This window comes from Camelus ferus, chromosome 27, assembly GCF_009834535.1.
Source record: "Camelus ferus isolate YT-003-E chromosome 27, BCGSAC_Cfer_1.0, whole genome shotgun sequence".
NCBI lineage: Eukaryota > Metazoa > Chordata > Mammalia > Artiodactyla > Camelidae > Camelus > Camelus ferus.
Window position 1 is genome coordinate 22,112,189 of NC_045722.1, and position 16,714 is coordinate 22,128,902.

A 16,714-nucleotide genomic window follows, 5' to 3' on the forward strand; every position below is an offset into this window, starting at 1 on the left:
ATATCTGCCAATAAAAACAAAAGTCAAAAAAGCTAACTCATTTTCTCCAGAACTATTAAAGAGAAAACATCTCTAAGTAGGTTTCCTTCAAAAATTTGCATGTATGTGTCAAAATAACTCAGAAATTGACTATTCTGAAACGAACAACTATATTACAAATTACAGACCATAATAACTCTCTAAAAAAGTCAAAGTTTAATAAATGCAAAGCCGAATACTATTGGCTTTTTCACATCATTACTCATTTTATGAATTCAAAACATGTAAGTTTCTAAACCGTGTGGGTCAACATGACCAGATGAGGCCTCCGGGAGAAAGGGACATTTGCAATCACATCTGCAAAATCAGATGAGATGAATTTTTCTGAAAAATCATGAAAACATCACTGTGACCTGCAGCAAACCTTTTCTTTGGGTCCCGAATACCATTATTTATTAACTGAGGTATTAGGACAAATGTACACAAGGCATGTTCTAAAAACCAAGAGAAAAGGTATTAAGAGGGAATTCAAATTAAAAGAACCAAGTAAAAAAATGTATAATAACTTAAGACCAATTTTTAAGCCTCAGAGAGGATAGTATCACTCATGGTTTCCTACGACTAGTCCAGAACTAATGACAAAAGTAACAGATTTTCTTCTGTTCTTACCTCATAAGACCAGACACACTGCACCCCAGCAAACCTCCGGACACACCTTCCCACCTCCACATCCTCGTGGGTCGTGTACATTTCCCGGAGGCACTTGCCAATGTGAGGTACCATTCTCCGGAGAACCTCCCGGCTCATGATCACACCAGGGCCCCCCATGCAGAAGTTCTCGCCAGGTTCCAGAGCCAGTTTCCCCATTTCCTCCGTGGTGCCCAGTCCCGTCTGTCCGAGAAAGAGGGGTTCACTGCTATTCAAACTCCTCAGAAAATTCTCCAGACGGTCTCCTTTGATGTAAACATCGTCATCTGCTCTCATAAACCATTCATATTTGTCCAAGTAGTGGTCATGCATGTACTTGAGCATCATGAAAGACTTCTTCTGGGGTGGGTAGGAGTCGTCCACGCCCCGCAGTGGCACTACTGGAATCGGGATCGATGTGTCTGAACCCTCACTAGAGAAGAATTCGACTTTCCCAGGAATTGTCTTGGACCATGTTCTGGAATTAAAATAAACATCAGCGAGAGAACAGTTTATTCCAAGCATCCCATTTCCAGAAATTCCTATATCTACTCATGTTGAATCACTGCACATTCAAAAGGCTAATAAAAAGCTACTTGATCTGCTTACTTCCTCTTAACGGAAACCCACGTTACCGGGTATTGCAAAGTCTTAATTCATTTTCAAAAGAACCCCAACAACAACAACAAAAAATGATGATGTGTTAACATATTTCCAGGACAACTATGTTTCAGCTATGGCTGAAAACCAAATTGTCAGGGCACCAAGACTAAACATTCAGGTTAGTTTTTTGATATTATCAACTCCTTATCTACAAATTTCTGGGCTCTGTAAAACCAAAAATTAAAAAATAAAATTGTTCATTGGATGCTTTTTCTTTGAATGCTCGTCAAGTGCCAGGTATGTGCCAGGCCACAGGGATGAGTGGTGAGCAAAATGCAGACCCTGCAGCTGCCATGGAGCTGCCACGAGGAGGGCCAGACATTAACCCACGAGTCCCACCAGCGCACACCTCATCGTGAATGAAGACAAGTGCTCTGAAAGCCAGGCGTGCAAACAAAGAATGCAAACCAGACCCGGAGCAGAGAAAACTTCCCCAAGATGAGGTGAACGCCAGGGACAAGAAGCAGAAATGGATGGAGTGCAGCGTGCGGCAGGGGGGGGCTGTTGTGAGGGGGCTGGGGGAGACTGCAGGGCCTGGCAGACCCCCAGAGATGGGGCCCTGATCCCTGATGCTTCCAAGCCACAACAAGCCACTGAAGTCAAGGTGAAGGGCCATGTATTCTCAATTACAAGAGTTTAAAGGGGAATTTGCTCATCTCATTGCCAGAGGAATCAGTGGTCAATTCAGAGGAAACAGAGTGAAGAATCTCGCTGCCAAACAACCGCCTTAAGGCCATCAGGCCACATTTTTCCTGATACCTTCTTATGCTGTGTATTGAGAGCTGATGTAGTCTAGCCACAAAAATGCATTTATATACAGACAGCTCCTGGGAAAAACACAGAGAATAAATGAAGTAGTACATTTAGCCTTAATGCAATCAAAAAAGCACAGTTCCCAGATGATGGCCTCCCCAATGTATTTTTACCTTACTTAACTGTTACAACTGTATTTCTTACAGTGAAAAGTGACATGAAGGACCAACAAAAAGCATACCTATCTTCACTATGTAAACCTTAGGAGAGAAACACCTGAAAAGATACACCAACCTCTGGGGAACAGGTACAGAAGTAGGGAAATGGGGAGGGGCTGGGATTAGGTAAAGATGACTTTCACTTTTTATTCCAAGTAGCTCTATATTGGGGGAAACTTTTATAAACATGATACTACTTTTTTGAGAAAAAATTTAACTGTGATAAAATATGTATAACTTAAAATTGATCATTTTAACCATTTTAAAATAAAGTATGATGTTCAATGGCATGAAGTCATTCACACTGTCCTGCAATCATCACTACAATCCATCTCCAGAACTTTTTCATCTTGCAAAACTAAATTTCTGAAGCATGGCAACACTCCGGTAATTTTAAATACAACTTACAATGAAATACTCAAAAAAATAATCACTGGCTTTTAATTCTCTTCCTAACCCAAATATAAGGAATACAAAATGACTTCAAACTTATCCAAGCAGAGGAAAAATTCAATGAGACTGAGCTTTTGTCAAACATGCTTCTGAAAAAGTCTGAGGATTAAATATCTATCAATTTCCTCAAGTCTAGGATGGTCATTATAAGATGCATCACTGTTTTATGTACCAGTAACAAAGAAGAAAACACAGGCATACCTTGTTTTACTGCATTTCACAAATACTGCATTTTTTCCTTTAAACAAATTGGAGGTTTGTGGTAGCCGTGCATGGAACAAGCACCACTTCTTCTAACAGCATTTGCTCACTTCATGTCTGTGTGTCACACTCTGGTAATTCTAGGAATATTTCAAGCTTTTTCGGTACTATTATATTTGTTATGGTGATCTTTGATGTGACTACTGCAAAAAGAGTCCCACTTGCTGAAGGCTCAGATGATGGTTAGCTTTTTTAGCAATGAAAGTATTTTTTAAACAACATATGTACGTTGCTTTTTAAACATAATGTTATCGCATACTTAACAGACTACAGTATAGCCTAAATGTAACTTTTATATGCACTGGGAAGCCAAAAAAATTTGTGTGACTTGCTTTCTTGAGATAACTTGCTTTTTTTGAGGCAATCTGGAACTCCCACAATATCTCTGAGGTATGCCTGTGTAGCCAATCACAATCACATCATGCCAGCAACTGTAAAATGCATCTTCGTTTCAGAAGTGTTAACATGTGAGAAAAAAAAATGCACATCTTAGAGTGGATGTTACACAGTAGCTGTCACATTTCTCCCTTAATGCCCTGGGTTTAAAATGGACCTACGGAGTCTTAGGCTACTTTCAGAACTCTTAAAGAAGAATTTGACACATACGAAACCCGAAGGCACTACACATGCTGTAGTGGGTACTTTACTTCATTTTTACAAAGGATATATGCTCCTGAAAAAAAAGATGTAAACATAGTAGGAACAGGGCAATTAATTTAAAGAGAAATCAATCCCCGCCATAAAGAGAAAAGTCCATTTTAAAATGGGAATGAACCCCACCTACAATAAACCAGTATGATAACCTAAGCACACTCTTCTGACACAGGAACATCATAGACATATCCCAGCCTGGGGAAGTCGGCGATGATGACGTTGTACCGAGAGAAAACCCCTCATCCAAGTCAAGGAGCCCCTGACTCCTCCCTTTATGCAGAAACGACTTTTGTCTGGCAGTCACAGCAATTTTTGAAAGACGTGAGTAATTTTAGTGCTTGGCACGTAATAGAGATCAATAAATACTGCTCATCCACGCGAAATAAGTGACTTAAAGACGCCATGTGTTGAGTGTATGCAAAAGGGCAGAAATTTTTGTCTCGTATCTTTGAGAAATTTCCAGGTAAGCACTAAGACCTACCATTTTTACAGGCAAAGAAACCAACATAATGAAAACACAACAGGAATACACAGAGTAAGAGGTAAAATCTACAGGAATGCTAGAGTTGAAACTTACTACCACTCGTGGTACTTCTGAAATATAAATTTAATGCTAAATAATCTAGAGGATCTTACAATTGATTTTAAGAGAATAGTGAATAAAATCAACTTAACTTTAGCTTCTACCCAACCGCTTCAGTGATTAATAAAACAGAACAAGTTCAAAGTAGTACTAAAGTAGCCAACCCCAGAAGCCATTGAACTATGGAAGCACCATGGTATTACTGAGAGCTTGGGGTTGGGGAGACACACCTGCCTTCAGAGGAACAAGCTGCTGGGAAGACAATACAGTGTTTGATCCTTAAGAGCATGGACTCCGGAATCAGGCTGCTGGGGTGAGAACCCTGGCTTCACGCTGGGTGACTTACTCTGTGTTTCTCCCTCCTGATCTGTAAAGTGGGGATAATATTAGTACCTGCCTTACAGGGTTGTGGTGAGGGTGAAATGGATTACGATATCCAAAGTGCTTAGAAGTCCGCTTGGCATGAGGCAAGCATTACTAAGTGTGACTTACTAGGGAAGATAAGAGTTTGCAAGTAAAATAGGGTATTGAAAGAAAAAAACAAGGGAGACAGGAAAGTGTGGGCCGAACTTGAATCGTCAGTCTCAAGATGACACATCTGAGTGAAGGCACTAGGAAAAATGCTGCTTCTCTGATTTCTGGCTAAAATCCTGACACTCAAGCTATATAAGAGAATTCTATTTTACTATCACTCTCAAGACAATGTCAGTCTAAAAGACCTTAAAAGTGTTTTCACTTAAAAACACTAGAATCTTGCATAGTAGACTGAGGATCAAAATTCATCTTGTCCGGCCCTGTTTCCTACGTGCCATGCCAGAGAGAATACAGTGATGGAAGCAGCAGTGGTACCACCATCACTGATGCGATTTAATACCTAAACTGTAACTTGAAATGGTGCAATTCGTCCAAGAAGAGAAACCAATTAATTTTAAAAACAGACAATCTAACCTCAAACCATCCTTAAAAGCCTCTCTGCAGTTTTACAGTCACTCCACCCAATTATTATCTTTTTCTTTTTTAGGTAAGCCAGGGAAAAACCTCATGTTGCCCTTTTCTGTTCTTAAATGACTGGTGATTTGGGGAAAATCTCTCTATGTAAAGTTTTGGTAAATCCTCCAATCTTAAGAAATTAGGATCTTTTTACTCAGGGTACCTTGAGCTTAAATGGCTCCATTAAGTTCAAGAGTTCTGGAACATGAATCACGAGTCACCATCCCCGGGTAACCAGGGGGAGGGCATCAATGATTTCAAAGAAATGAAGAAAATGCTGCTGAAGGTGCAAGCTGCCCCCCTCCTGAGACAGAAACCAGTCAGCTTTCTTTATTTTCATAAGCAAATGTTAACTTTGCCATCAACACATTTGTTACCAGGAGCAAAGAGCTCTCACTTAATTGAAACCACAGAACATTTGCAAAGGCCGTTGCCGGAAAGCTTCAGTTTTCAATGGACTGATAACCAACTCTTGCTGAAGCACAGATAAGACAACTGAAATTGGAGAGTGCCAAGTCAGCAATCTTCCTTTCCTCCGGGCTTCTAAATGCTCTCCCTACACCAAGTTAAATCACAGTTAAGCAATGCAGCTGGCCAGCATTAGCTTCACTGGGGAATGCCTTTGCTGAGTTAGGATTTAGTAACAGTCTCCACTTCCATTCATGTCACTCTAAGAAAAACTACGTAAAATACATTTCTGTACAAAACTGCATCTATGGCATGACTAATGTCCTGGGTACACACTTATAATACACGGGTAAGCTTAAAAAGCAAGCAATAGGATACTTGTGACACAGACTAATACGGGAACAAGAGCACACATATAAAATAAAATAATATACAACCCTACCCCAAAGTGTTTACTATGGTTATTTTTGGAGAGACGATCAGAAGAGATTTGCTTTTCTTCATGTTTTCTCATTTTTTTTCAGTTTTCTGCAACAAACAGTTGTATTTAGAGTTTAGGGGGAAATTTTATTTTTAATCTAGGGCAAAGCTTTAAACTATAAAGCATCCAAACAGACAATTTTATTTGCGTAATAAAAAAATTTTTAAACTCTATCCAATGGACAAAAACTAAAAAAAAAAAAAAATGAAGACTGAGTACGTTCTTTCACATTCTCTAAACTTCAATAGTTATATTAAGTTTTATAAATAAGAAGGGGAGATTTTTCTGAGTTCCCCCAAGTTACTATTACGTGTGTGGTCTAATGGTCACTGTGGTAAGTTTGAAAGGATTCAAATTATCAAATAACCTCAGAATGTGGAGTCAAGAAAGGAAGGGAGAATAGTTTCCCCCCTGCAGAACTGAAAGGTAACAAGAACTAAATGGATACATTTATATTCTTCCCCATGTGAATTGAAAATACTGTCAGCCATGTCAGTAAACAAAGGATGCTGCCACCAGCAAGTCATCAGCGGCTACCACCACCCCTGACAGTGATGGGAGGGAACTCAGGATGGAGAAAAGCAGGCAGCCCAGCCTCTGCTGCCACCCTCAGTGGTGCCCCCTTTGAGGGAGGGAACTCAGGATGGGAAGGAACAGGACACTGGCCCCAGACAGCTAAGGTGCACATCAAAGGCATGATCTCCATGAGCCCAGACCTTTGCACCTTCCCATACACAGAAAAGCCCTAAATTCCTTAACTTGAGATGCCTGGTTTTCTTCAATTAACAGTGATCTTTTGATGTTCCGACTACTTGGTCTCTGTTGCAAAAACTCCTGTATATCCTGGCTCCTCCCTTGCTTCTTTGGAGCAAGCAGTATCTTAGAGAGGTCTGAGAGGCCGTTTTCCCGGCTTGAGTCCTCAGAAAGTCTACCAAATAAAACATCTTTGAATTTTTTGGTTATGCTTTTTTTTTTTTTCAGTCAACTCCCATTGCAGAAAGGATTTGAGACAACTTAACCAAAATGTATACAGGATGAAAAGAATAAACAAGAAAACCAGGCCAAAGAGAAACAAGCGTAGGAAAGTGGGAGGAAGGAGTGGAGGTGGCGCCTGTAGCAGGGAGGGGAGAATCCGGGTAGGGGCTGCCCGCTCAGCTCTACACTGGTGGAAGGACCTATCAGCCACCCTGGGGCCTCTGCGTCTGCTAACGTGGGGCCAAATTCAGCTGTAAGTCTTTCAGCTGGCAACCAAGAAGTCACAAGACTGTGTCCCACTCTTCAGGGGTTAAGTGAAATGATGATTCCAGATACTGAGACCTCAGGAAAATTTCTCCCCTGATCTATGGAAGAGAAGTGCGGGAAATTCATCGAGTATCCTTACAGGAAGCACAGTGTGACTGACGGAGCAGCAATCTTAGCTCATCCTCCCAAAAAAAGTACATAGAGGACAGTTCTATGCTGCCAGGCAGAGCAGCTATGAACCTGGGAGAACCCAGAGGGCTTCCCAGGCTCCCCAGGGAGGATTCAAGGCCTCTCCTGGAGCTGAAGGAGCACCCCCAGTGATAGGCAGGACGTTATAAGCCTTATTCAGCCCGGTATCTCTGGGTCTTGTTTTGGCGTGGGGAGCACTGCAGTCAGAGTACTTAGCTCCAGGTTCCCCCTTCTGTTTATGTGGTTTCCGGATATGTGGCTTCCTCTTTTAAATTCTGTCTCACTGTGTATGACCTTTTGATGTGAGCAATCTCATGTTCATTTTGGAAGGAGGTGGATAAAGATAACAGTGATCACAAGTGGTGGGGAAATTTTTTAAAAGAAAAATCAAATTAGACTCTTTACCATTAATCCTAAAAAACAGACTAAAGGTGAGAGCAAGCATTAGAGATCCTTTTTCACCCTCAATCAAGCTACTGAGGGGTGGATTACAGCCTCCCACCTCAACAATGGTCTGGGCACCAGCCCAGGAGGCAGCTCCAAGGCATTAAGAGCTAAGAGCAACCTGCCCTCTGAGCCCAGGTTCACAGCAAACAATGGGAATACTCATCAGCAGAGACCACAAATATGCCCTCTTTGAAACACAAGAATTAAAATTTGGAGTGTTAATGGCAGAAGGCAAATTCTGACCTTATGATCCATTTCCAAAGCTTCAAGTCTTGGAGAGCTACTGTATACAGTTCGTATTTTGCTGCTATACACTTAAAAGTGTAAATATGCAACTAATTCTGAATCCTGCACAACCAAAATTAGTTTCGAAATCTAATTCTAAGCAAAAAAATTTGAAGAATCAGTGTTGTTTAATGCAAACAATAAAACCAGCCTGAACCCAATTTAGCCAACTCTTTCGCAAGCCAGTCTTCCTCTGTTGAGGTGTTCCCTGGAAGCAAGCCTGCTTCCCAACTGCCAACAGCCACCCGCCACTGAGGAGTTAAGGCATGTGGGGCACTGTGCTGAGGGCATCAGACACTCAACCTCATGACAGCTCCAGGAGCTGTGAGAGGTCCCCTGACCCACATTTTACAGATGAGAAGACTGAGGCTCAAAAGCCAGGTAAGTAATTTGCCCACGAAGACAAAGCTAATAAATGTCAAAGCCAGGATGCAAGAGAAGTCTGACTTTAACACCAACACTGGCCAGCCTGTTGGCTTGTCCATCCCCACACCTGTCTCCCAGGTCATCGCCCACATTTCTTCTGCAGTCCCTCCTCTGCTGCTAAGGCTGAGAAGAGAGTCATCACAGATAAGGAGAGAAGCCTTACACCCACTTCAGCCACTTCCTCCCATTCCATCTGCCTGGCCAAGCCCTGCCCGTCAGGGACGCCTTCAGAGTCTAGGCTGGTACTGAAGGTCAGAAGACTTTACTCGAACGTTAGCTTTGAAACCTTCCTTCTGTGTTTGGGTCCCTTTGCTACTGTAAATTCTGCCCAATCATTTTCTGACATTAGGCTGGAAACACACAGAACAAAATTTAACACAAAATCAGCCTCTGTATCTAGGTAAAGATTATAAAACAATTGTCTCAATGGTATTAAAGTCTACATTTTCAATAATCCTCAAGTTTTGCAAGTTCAGAGTTGATGTCAACTCAGAACAGACTACACCTTATTTTTAATCACCCATAAAGAAACGTACTCAACTACAGAGCAAACACGGTAGCTATGAACACTTGAGAAAACGACACGGAATTAAGGTGAGATGGACAACCTCAGTACTTTTAAATCGTAACTAAGTTTTCTTGTTCCTCCAGTTCCACCCAGAACCAGAAGCCAAAAAGATACTGACAATAAGTGGAGGTGCTGAACACTTACATGAATATGTGGCAGCCGGGGCCCTCACGTTAAAAATGCTGCCACCCGATTCTCCCAAGTATCACCTGGAAGCGGGGAGTCACAGTAACTGAGGAAACAATTACAGTAATCAAACACAAGTGTTAGCCCTGTATTTGGGGGCAGGAGCAACTGTCAGTTACTGAGACAAGAACGACCCTGACTTGAATCCCCAGGAAACCCCAGGTCAATATGCCATCTGTGCACAGCAGTCCTGCAGGTACCTACAATTTAACCACTCAAAACTACACTCACATTTCCTCCCAAGAGCTGTCACCTCCTTTAAAAAAAAAAAAAAAAAAAAACAACTGTAGTTTGTAGCTTTATTACAATTTAAGGGCTCAAAATACAGAGAAGTGCCAAGGAGAATATGAAAAGTCATTCAGCATCATGGCATGTGTATTCTTTTACACCTTCTTTTCTATGTCACATAAACACGAACATTTTACTTTACTTAATTTTTAAACAAAAGCGGTCTCATACTGGGTATACAACTTTAAAACCTACTCATTAATTCCAGTAAACATATTTCAGCCACACCATTTTTTAAAGTTAGAGAAGCAGATCCCAGTCTGGGTAAATCAGTGGAATCAGTGGTCCCCAGCTTTGCAGGACACCAAAGATACTTGAAATTTCCACTTTGGTCTTGAGCACATCTTTAAATTGCTTCGGAAAAATTTCTAGAGGAAGTGCTGCATCTCAGACCCCAGCCCCAATGAACTGTCCTTCATCACTATCCCTCCACTACCTCCGACCATTTCACGTCTCCAGGAATGTACCTGTCCCTGCCTCCAAATCTCCTGCTCATCCTTCAAGACTAAAGAAGGGAAGAGGGGTAAGTAGGAAAGTGATGAGACCTTCCTGGAGCCCCTTCATGTCAGTGCAGGCCTCTTTCTTCCATATCCACACAGTAACTAGTCCAGGCACCCTGTGGGCCCCTACCACCCAGGATTATCATCTGTTTCCTACCCTGGACGATGAACTCAGCAGGAATGGAATTATTAATCTATTTCCAATAAACAGCAGCTTTATTAACAGACGGGGAGAAGTGAAAACTGCCAACGCGGTGAAAACACAATCACGCACTGACAACTACGACGTCCTTGGAAACTTCTAATTGTCTGAAGGCATCAGGACCTGGAACCATGACATGTGACACTCAACTCACCTTCAGGATCGCAATTTTCACTAGTTTTCTCACACCCGTAATTCATAACGTGAAATGGGTTGTGCCCCAGAAGTTCACTTCCGGGTTGATGATGTGGATCACAGAAGGCTTTCAGTAAGTTTTTGCCAAATTGAATTCTATCTGAGAAAGCAAGCATGGCTCTAAACTGTTTCAAGATAAACATAGTTTACTGAGTTCAAGAAAGAAGGAGAGAACTCTGAGCGTTGCTCATTAAGGTTGGTAAAAGGAGCAGTCTACCTTCATTTAAAGCATTAGGAAAAGGCCATTAACTGGTTAAAAAAAAAAAAATCCTGCAGTAAGATTCCTTTATCTAAAGCTAGTGTTTCTCAAACTTTCTTCCCACAATTCCCTACAGACTGATGCGAGTCCTTAATGGTGCCCTTTCTCGCCCCTGGGGCAAAGAAGGGAAACCATCTACCTCTTTCCTCTGAGAAAGTAAAGAAAGAACAAACAGTTTCCCCATTTTCAACCCAGGGGAGGCAAGAATCAAGATAAACAAAAGGTGTTGGATTAACCTAGTGTTCTGGGCATAAAAATGGACTAAAGAGCTAAACATGGATGCTTTTTTCTTTTTTATCAAACCATTAATTAAAAAAAGTATAAGCAGCATCAAAACTCTCCAAGCATGAACAGGTAAGTATATGCCAAGAAATGTTTGAAATAGAAGAGTAACAAAGGGGAACTTGTCTTCCGGATATTAAAATATTATTCAACCTCCAGTAACTTCAACGGGTGGTACTGGCACAAGAACAAACAGAAAGATCAATGGAACAAAATAGGAAGTCCAAAAACATACCCAGGAATTTTGAGTATGATGAAGATGGCATTTCAAATTGGTAGGGAAATGGGAGCTTATTCAACAGATGGTCCTGAGACAATGTACCATTTGGGGGAAAAATGAGGCTAAGATGATTTGTACCCTTTCTAGAATCAGAAAAAAAAGGTAACTTAAAAAAAAAAATCTCTCCAGGGCAATAAAACTTTCTGAGCTTAGGGGAAAAAACAACCCTAAAGTCTAAAAGAAAGAAAAGAAAAAAAAAAAAGACTGAACTACATGAACATCTAACTTCTGCATATCAAACAATATAAGAAAAAATATGGAAAAAATATGTACTGCACCTACTAACAAAAGACACAAGGAACCCAGCTAAGAGTTCTGATGAACCGTCACTAACCAGCAAAATGAACTACTCTGCAGGAATCACAGTACCATTTTAAAGTGAAATTACCTAGAATACAAATACTTTGCAGGTGAGTAAAAAAAAAAAAAATTATGTTTATTTGTAGAACCTCAGCTACCCAGAACCCTCGGGGAGCTCCAACACCGTAATCATTTCAGATATAAATCTTCTCTCAATTCCTTTTTAAAGTCATTACATGCGTAAGGCTAAGGATGCATCCACTTGTTCCTGTGCAAAACCAGATCTCTGCTGACTTAACCTCTTCCCCCTAAATCTATTCCTCCTCCAGCTTTCCCCATTTCAAGAAATGACATCACAACCCACCACCCTGCCTTTCAAGGAAAAAATCCAAGAAGTCATTGTTAATTCCTCTGCCTCACCCCTATGAGCATTCGGTCAACACATCTTTAACTCCAGCCTAAGTCCTGAACCATCCCCTTCTCTCCAGCCCCAGTGCTACCACACTAGTCTCAGCCACCCTCATCTCCACTTGGACCATCTCCTAACATCTCCTTGCTCCCCTACAACCCATTCTCCACACGACAGGCAAAATTAACTTTTCAGAACATAACACAATCCTTCTTTCCCGTCTAACCCTCCAAAGGCTTCCTAATTGATTTAGCATAAAATTCCAGGAGACAATACACTCTGGCCTTGTCCTCTTTCTTTCACTGACCCTCAGGTTCCTGTCTAAGCTGGTTGCTGCCCTGTAACTTAACCAGTTCTTCCCTCTGCCTCACATGCTTATCAATGACAGTCCCACCAACGGCTCCTCATTATCAGATCCCAGCCCAGACACCACGTTCTCTGAGGCCTTCCCCAACCACCTAACAGAGAGATGACACCGCCCCATCCATGCCCTTCCCCTGTTCTATTTTCTCCACAGCACTCATCACCAGCTGAAACCCTCTTTTTAGTGTCTGTCCCATCCACTGAAACAGCAGCTCAGGAGAGCAAGCATCTTCACCCTTGTGTCCCCAACACTCAGTCTGGACCCAAGGGACCATGAATGTGTTGGTTAAACAAAAGGACAAATCCTAAGCATACTGGAACATTTTGATGAACCAGGACCCCTCCTATGAACTTAACTATGGTATCTGCTCAGTACCTAGGAAGAAGTTAGCCTTGGCCTGTCTCTGATGGGCTGTGATTTAAATTTTGTTCTGCCTGCTTGTTAAAATCTGCTTCTTGTCTGCTATCTGCTGTCACTGCACTGCTAAAATCTCTTGGTGGTCCCTCTCCCCACTTTAAGCACATGGCAGCTCTGGAAAGTAAAAATCAGTAACAATGGAGCTATTTCACTATTAAAGTGCACTACCTTTAGTGCAGATGGGTGCACCTCCCTGGATTTTTCAAAGGCTTTTTTTAAGCTCCTTTCTGGATCTCAGATAGTTACTAGTCCCTAGATCTGAATTCTAACATTTTCAATACCCTAGCATAAAAATACACCATAGTGCCATCTTCGTAAAAACACTGCCATCTCCTTCAACCCACGAGCCAAGCGATTCTTTTACTTTAATAAATAAAAACAAAAATCAGTGAGGTTTTTTTTCCTGAGGTAAAGAATGAATTTGCCTCTCAGGAGAAATGTAAAACTGAGCACACTCAGGTACCAAACTAGAGTTCTACCTCGTGCTAGAAGACTTGAGCTGACTTTTTTATACTGAACTGTGCTTGAAACTTCCGATTTAAGAGCTGAGTGTGGACATTTGGCCCAGGCTGCAAAGCACAGCAAAGCCATAATCATGTTACACCCTATAACCTCCATCCCAATTTTGGCCTTCCCCGAAAGTTCCTTAAGGCTGAAATCATCTTGTGCCATCTCCTGCAGCCAGTCTAAACACAGGGTTGACAGGCTGAGAAGCAGAGGACCTTAACCAGCGAGGTAGGTCCACCCCCAGGCTCCAACTAATGTGAGTTCTTAAGATCAGAGAGATACAAAAAGAGGTAAGCTGACAGAATAGGATACGCTGCTTCCTGGTAAGGGTTTTATCAGAAAGGCAGAGTTGTCACAAACAACAGCCAGAGGGCAAATGGTGTGTTTCTACTTTCCCCTAACTGCCTTAAAGAAAATAAACAATGAGATAAAAGAGAGAGAGAGAGAGAGATTTAGAAAGAAAGCCAAGAGCAGAGCCTCAAGCATGGGCTTCGGGAAAAGATCATCTCCAAATGTTGGATATTAACTAGTAGGTCTCGTTTGCGTTACATTTCCTGAGCGTCACCACTGTACTAGGACCCCTAGGGGTTTGTATATGTTGATTTTGTATCTGTGAAAATGTATCTGGGGAGCAAAGAATCACACCATCTACTATTCCAACAAACACTACTCTGGTAATTGTCCCAAAGTTGTGATTTCAAAGGACTTGTCCCCAAACTGCAGTCACGTAGATTTACTTTCAAAACCATACTGTAAACAATTTATACAGCTCATCCTCAATTTCTGATGTGGATGTTTCTTTTGCCCAAAAGCACAATTCACATAAAATTCCAGGTAATTAATGGTAGACCTGGGAGAAAAGCTTGATCTCCGGGTTCCCAAATTAGTCCAATTTACAGTGCCGACATGTCTAAGCTTTTCAGGCACTCAGGACCTTTCCTGGAAGAAGCTGGGCTCTGGACTTAAACAAGACCCTAGTAGAAACACACAGGAATGGGGAATGAAAGGGCAGACTTCTATTATTCTTTCATACTCCTTTTCAATTCTTTACTTCCTCCCTTAGAAGAACATGCTTTTCCCCTCACAACATCCAATGCCTAAAAATTTAGACCAGAACTAGATTTAAAAGCTGAAATTATAAGGGTATTGGCTGTAAATCAAGAACCAACGGCAACCATCTTGGCCTTGCCCAGCAATGACTGCTCTGAAAGTCCATTCCCAGAGGACCTCCCCACACTGGTTTGTTCTGAGGCTGGATGAATCCCAACTGTCATCGGTACAGTCAGAATTTCTGCACTTCACAAGCGTAAGGTTTCCATTAAAGCCCTTTACTGAATCTACATCCTTTTTCTACCTCAAATTCATTCCAATACAAATGTGCCATTCCAAAATCACCTCTTTCTCTTCTAAAGATTACTTTGTCTAATCCTTTTGTTAATCCTGAACATGATTCCTGCCACTTTTATGACTCATATGGCCAACTAGGGGTCAGATACTGGATAACACACATCACTAAAAGGGGCTAGTTAATACCAAATCTACCATGGGCGAAGGACTACTTTTCCTAAAGGTTCTCTTTCCGTTCACTGAACAGACTGGTGTGGTTGAGTGGGCAGTGGACACCTCTGTCATTTACAGCAATGAGTCCAACAGTGAAATCTACCAGTGGAAGAGCTCTTATCAGATTAATTTACATCGGCTCCAGTTCTGCAAGGATAAAGGTGCAGACTTCAGAGAATCAAATAATAACCACCACTGTCACCGCTAACACAGGCACTATGCTAAGTTTTTCCAACAACCTTATGAGGGAAATACGTTGTCAGGCCCACTTAACAAAGGACAGGGCTTGGACATGGAAAGCTAAAGGGTCCTGCAGAAAGTCAGAGAGGACCACACCCAGAAGGCCCACCCTGGTCCGTCTAACCTCAAAGCCATTGCTCTTGAGCGCAACGCTCACCATCCCGCCTCTGACCTCTGCCGCCAATGCCCGACATCGCCCGACGGGCACCCTATTCCACAACAACCCCGGGAGCCTTGGGTCTGGGAAGCCGGTAAAGGCACGAGCCACGGGTGGACCCGCAGGGCACCCGGCTGGGATGCTGCATGCAGGAGGCGGTGCCCGGGGAGCAGGGGCTCACCTGTAGGCAGCCACAGCGCGGGTCTGCAGGTATTTTTGGGCGGTCATGACTCCCACGAAGAGAAAGTTCCTGTCGCGTGCGCTGCCATCCAGGGCTGGGCCGTGCGGCCAGAGCTGCGTCCCCCGAGCATCACCGCGCGCCCCGCCAGCCTGGGAAGCCCCAGACGCCTGCCCGGGCCGGCAACCCTCGGGGCTGGCGCGGCGCCGCGGGCCCACTCGCTTCAGCTCGGAGGCGCGGGGCAGGACGAGCCGCGAGGCCAGCACGAAGCCCAGCACGAGTCCGAGCAGCACGCTGAGCCAGGCACGCCGGCCGCGCGCGGCCATGCCCGCGCCGCTCCGCCCGCCGGGCCGCCGCCGCCGCCGCCGCCGCCGCAGGCTCCGCGCGCCTTCAGCCCGCCGCCCCCGCCCGCGGAGGCCAGCCCGCCCTAGCGCCGCGAGGCTCGGCCCGGGCAGCGCCGCGGCCGCCGCGGGCCCGCCGCGCCCATCCCGGCCCCCGAGCCGCCCGCAGGCCCCGCGCCGGCGCTTTGTTCCGCACGCCCACCCCCACCGCCGCGGCCTGTGCCTTTAAGAGGGGACCATGCCCGGCGAGCGCCGGCGGCGGCTCGGGCGCGAGGCGGCGGCGGCGGCTCCTCCTGCTCGCGCGCGGGGGCGCGGGGCCAGCGCGACGGCGACGGCAGTGGCAGCGGAGCCCGAGCCCGCGTCCCGCCCTGCCCGCGTCTCCCGGCTGGCTTGGCTCCGCTGGCGCTGCGCCCGCCCCCGTCGTCTTCGTGGCCGGCGCCGCCGCTGCAGCTGCACATCCTCCGGCTTAGCTCGCCATTGCAACAGGAGCCCCTCACGTCACGCACGGCGCGTTATGAAGCGGCCCCGGCGGCGGCGGGGCCTGGCCCCTCTCGGGATCCGTCCGCGCCGCCCGATTGGCGCAAAAGTGAATGGGGGGCGGTTCACGTGGCCAAAGTTTGACGAAAAAAAAAAAACCCTCCAGACGGGCTCGGAGTCCGCCCCGCCCCGCCCCGCCCGGCCTGCGCGGTCTGCGGCGGGGCCGCCGGGGCGGAGGGGGCGTGGGGCCGGGCTCGGCGCCTGCAGGGGCCCGGACCGCGGCGC

At 44.5% G+C, this 16,714-nt stretch overlaps 1 protein-coding gene across 1 annotated transcript in view; it reads right to left on the reverse strand.

The window, feature by feature from the left end:
• CHSY1 (chondroitin sulfate synthase 1) overlaps positions 1 to 16,053 on the reverse strand; it is a 60,581-nt gene extending 44,528 nt beyond the window's left edge. Inside the window, exons 1-2 of the mRNA XM_006182665.3 lie at positions 15,615 to 16,053; positions 649 to 1,144 (exon numbers count right to left, since the gene is read on the reverse strand). Of these exons, the coding sequence (XP_006182727.3) occupies positions 649 to 1,144; positions 15,615 to 15,937 (819 nt within the window). The 5' untranslated portion in view covers positions 15,938 to 16,053. The remainder of the gene's footprint in view (positions 1 to 648; positions 1,145 to 15,614) is intronic.
• Between the last annotated feature and the right edge of the window lie 661 nt (positions 16,054 to 16,714).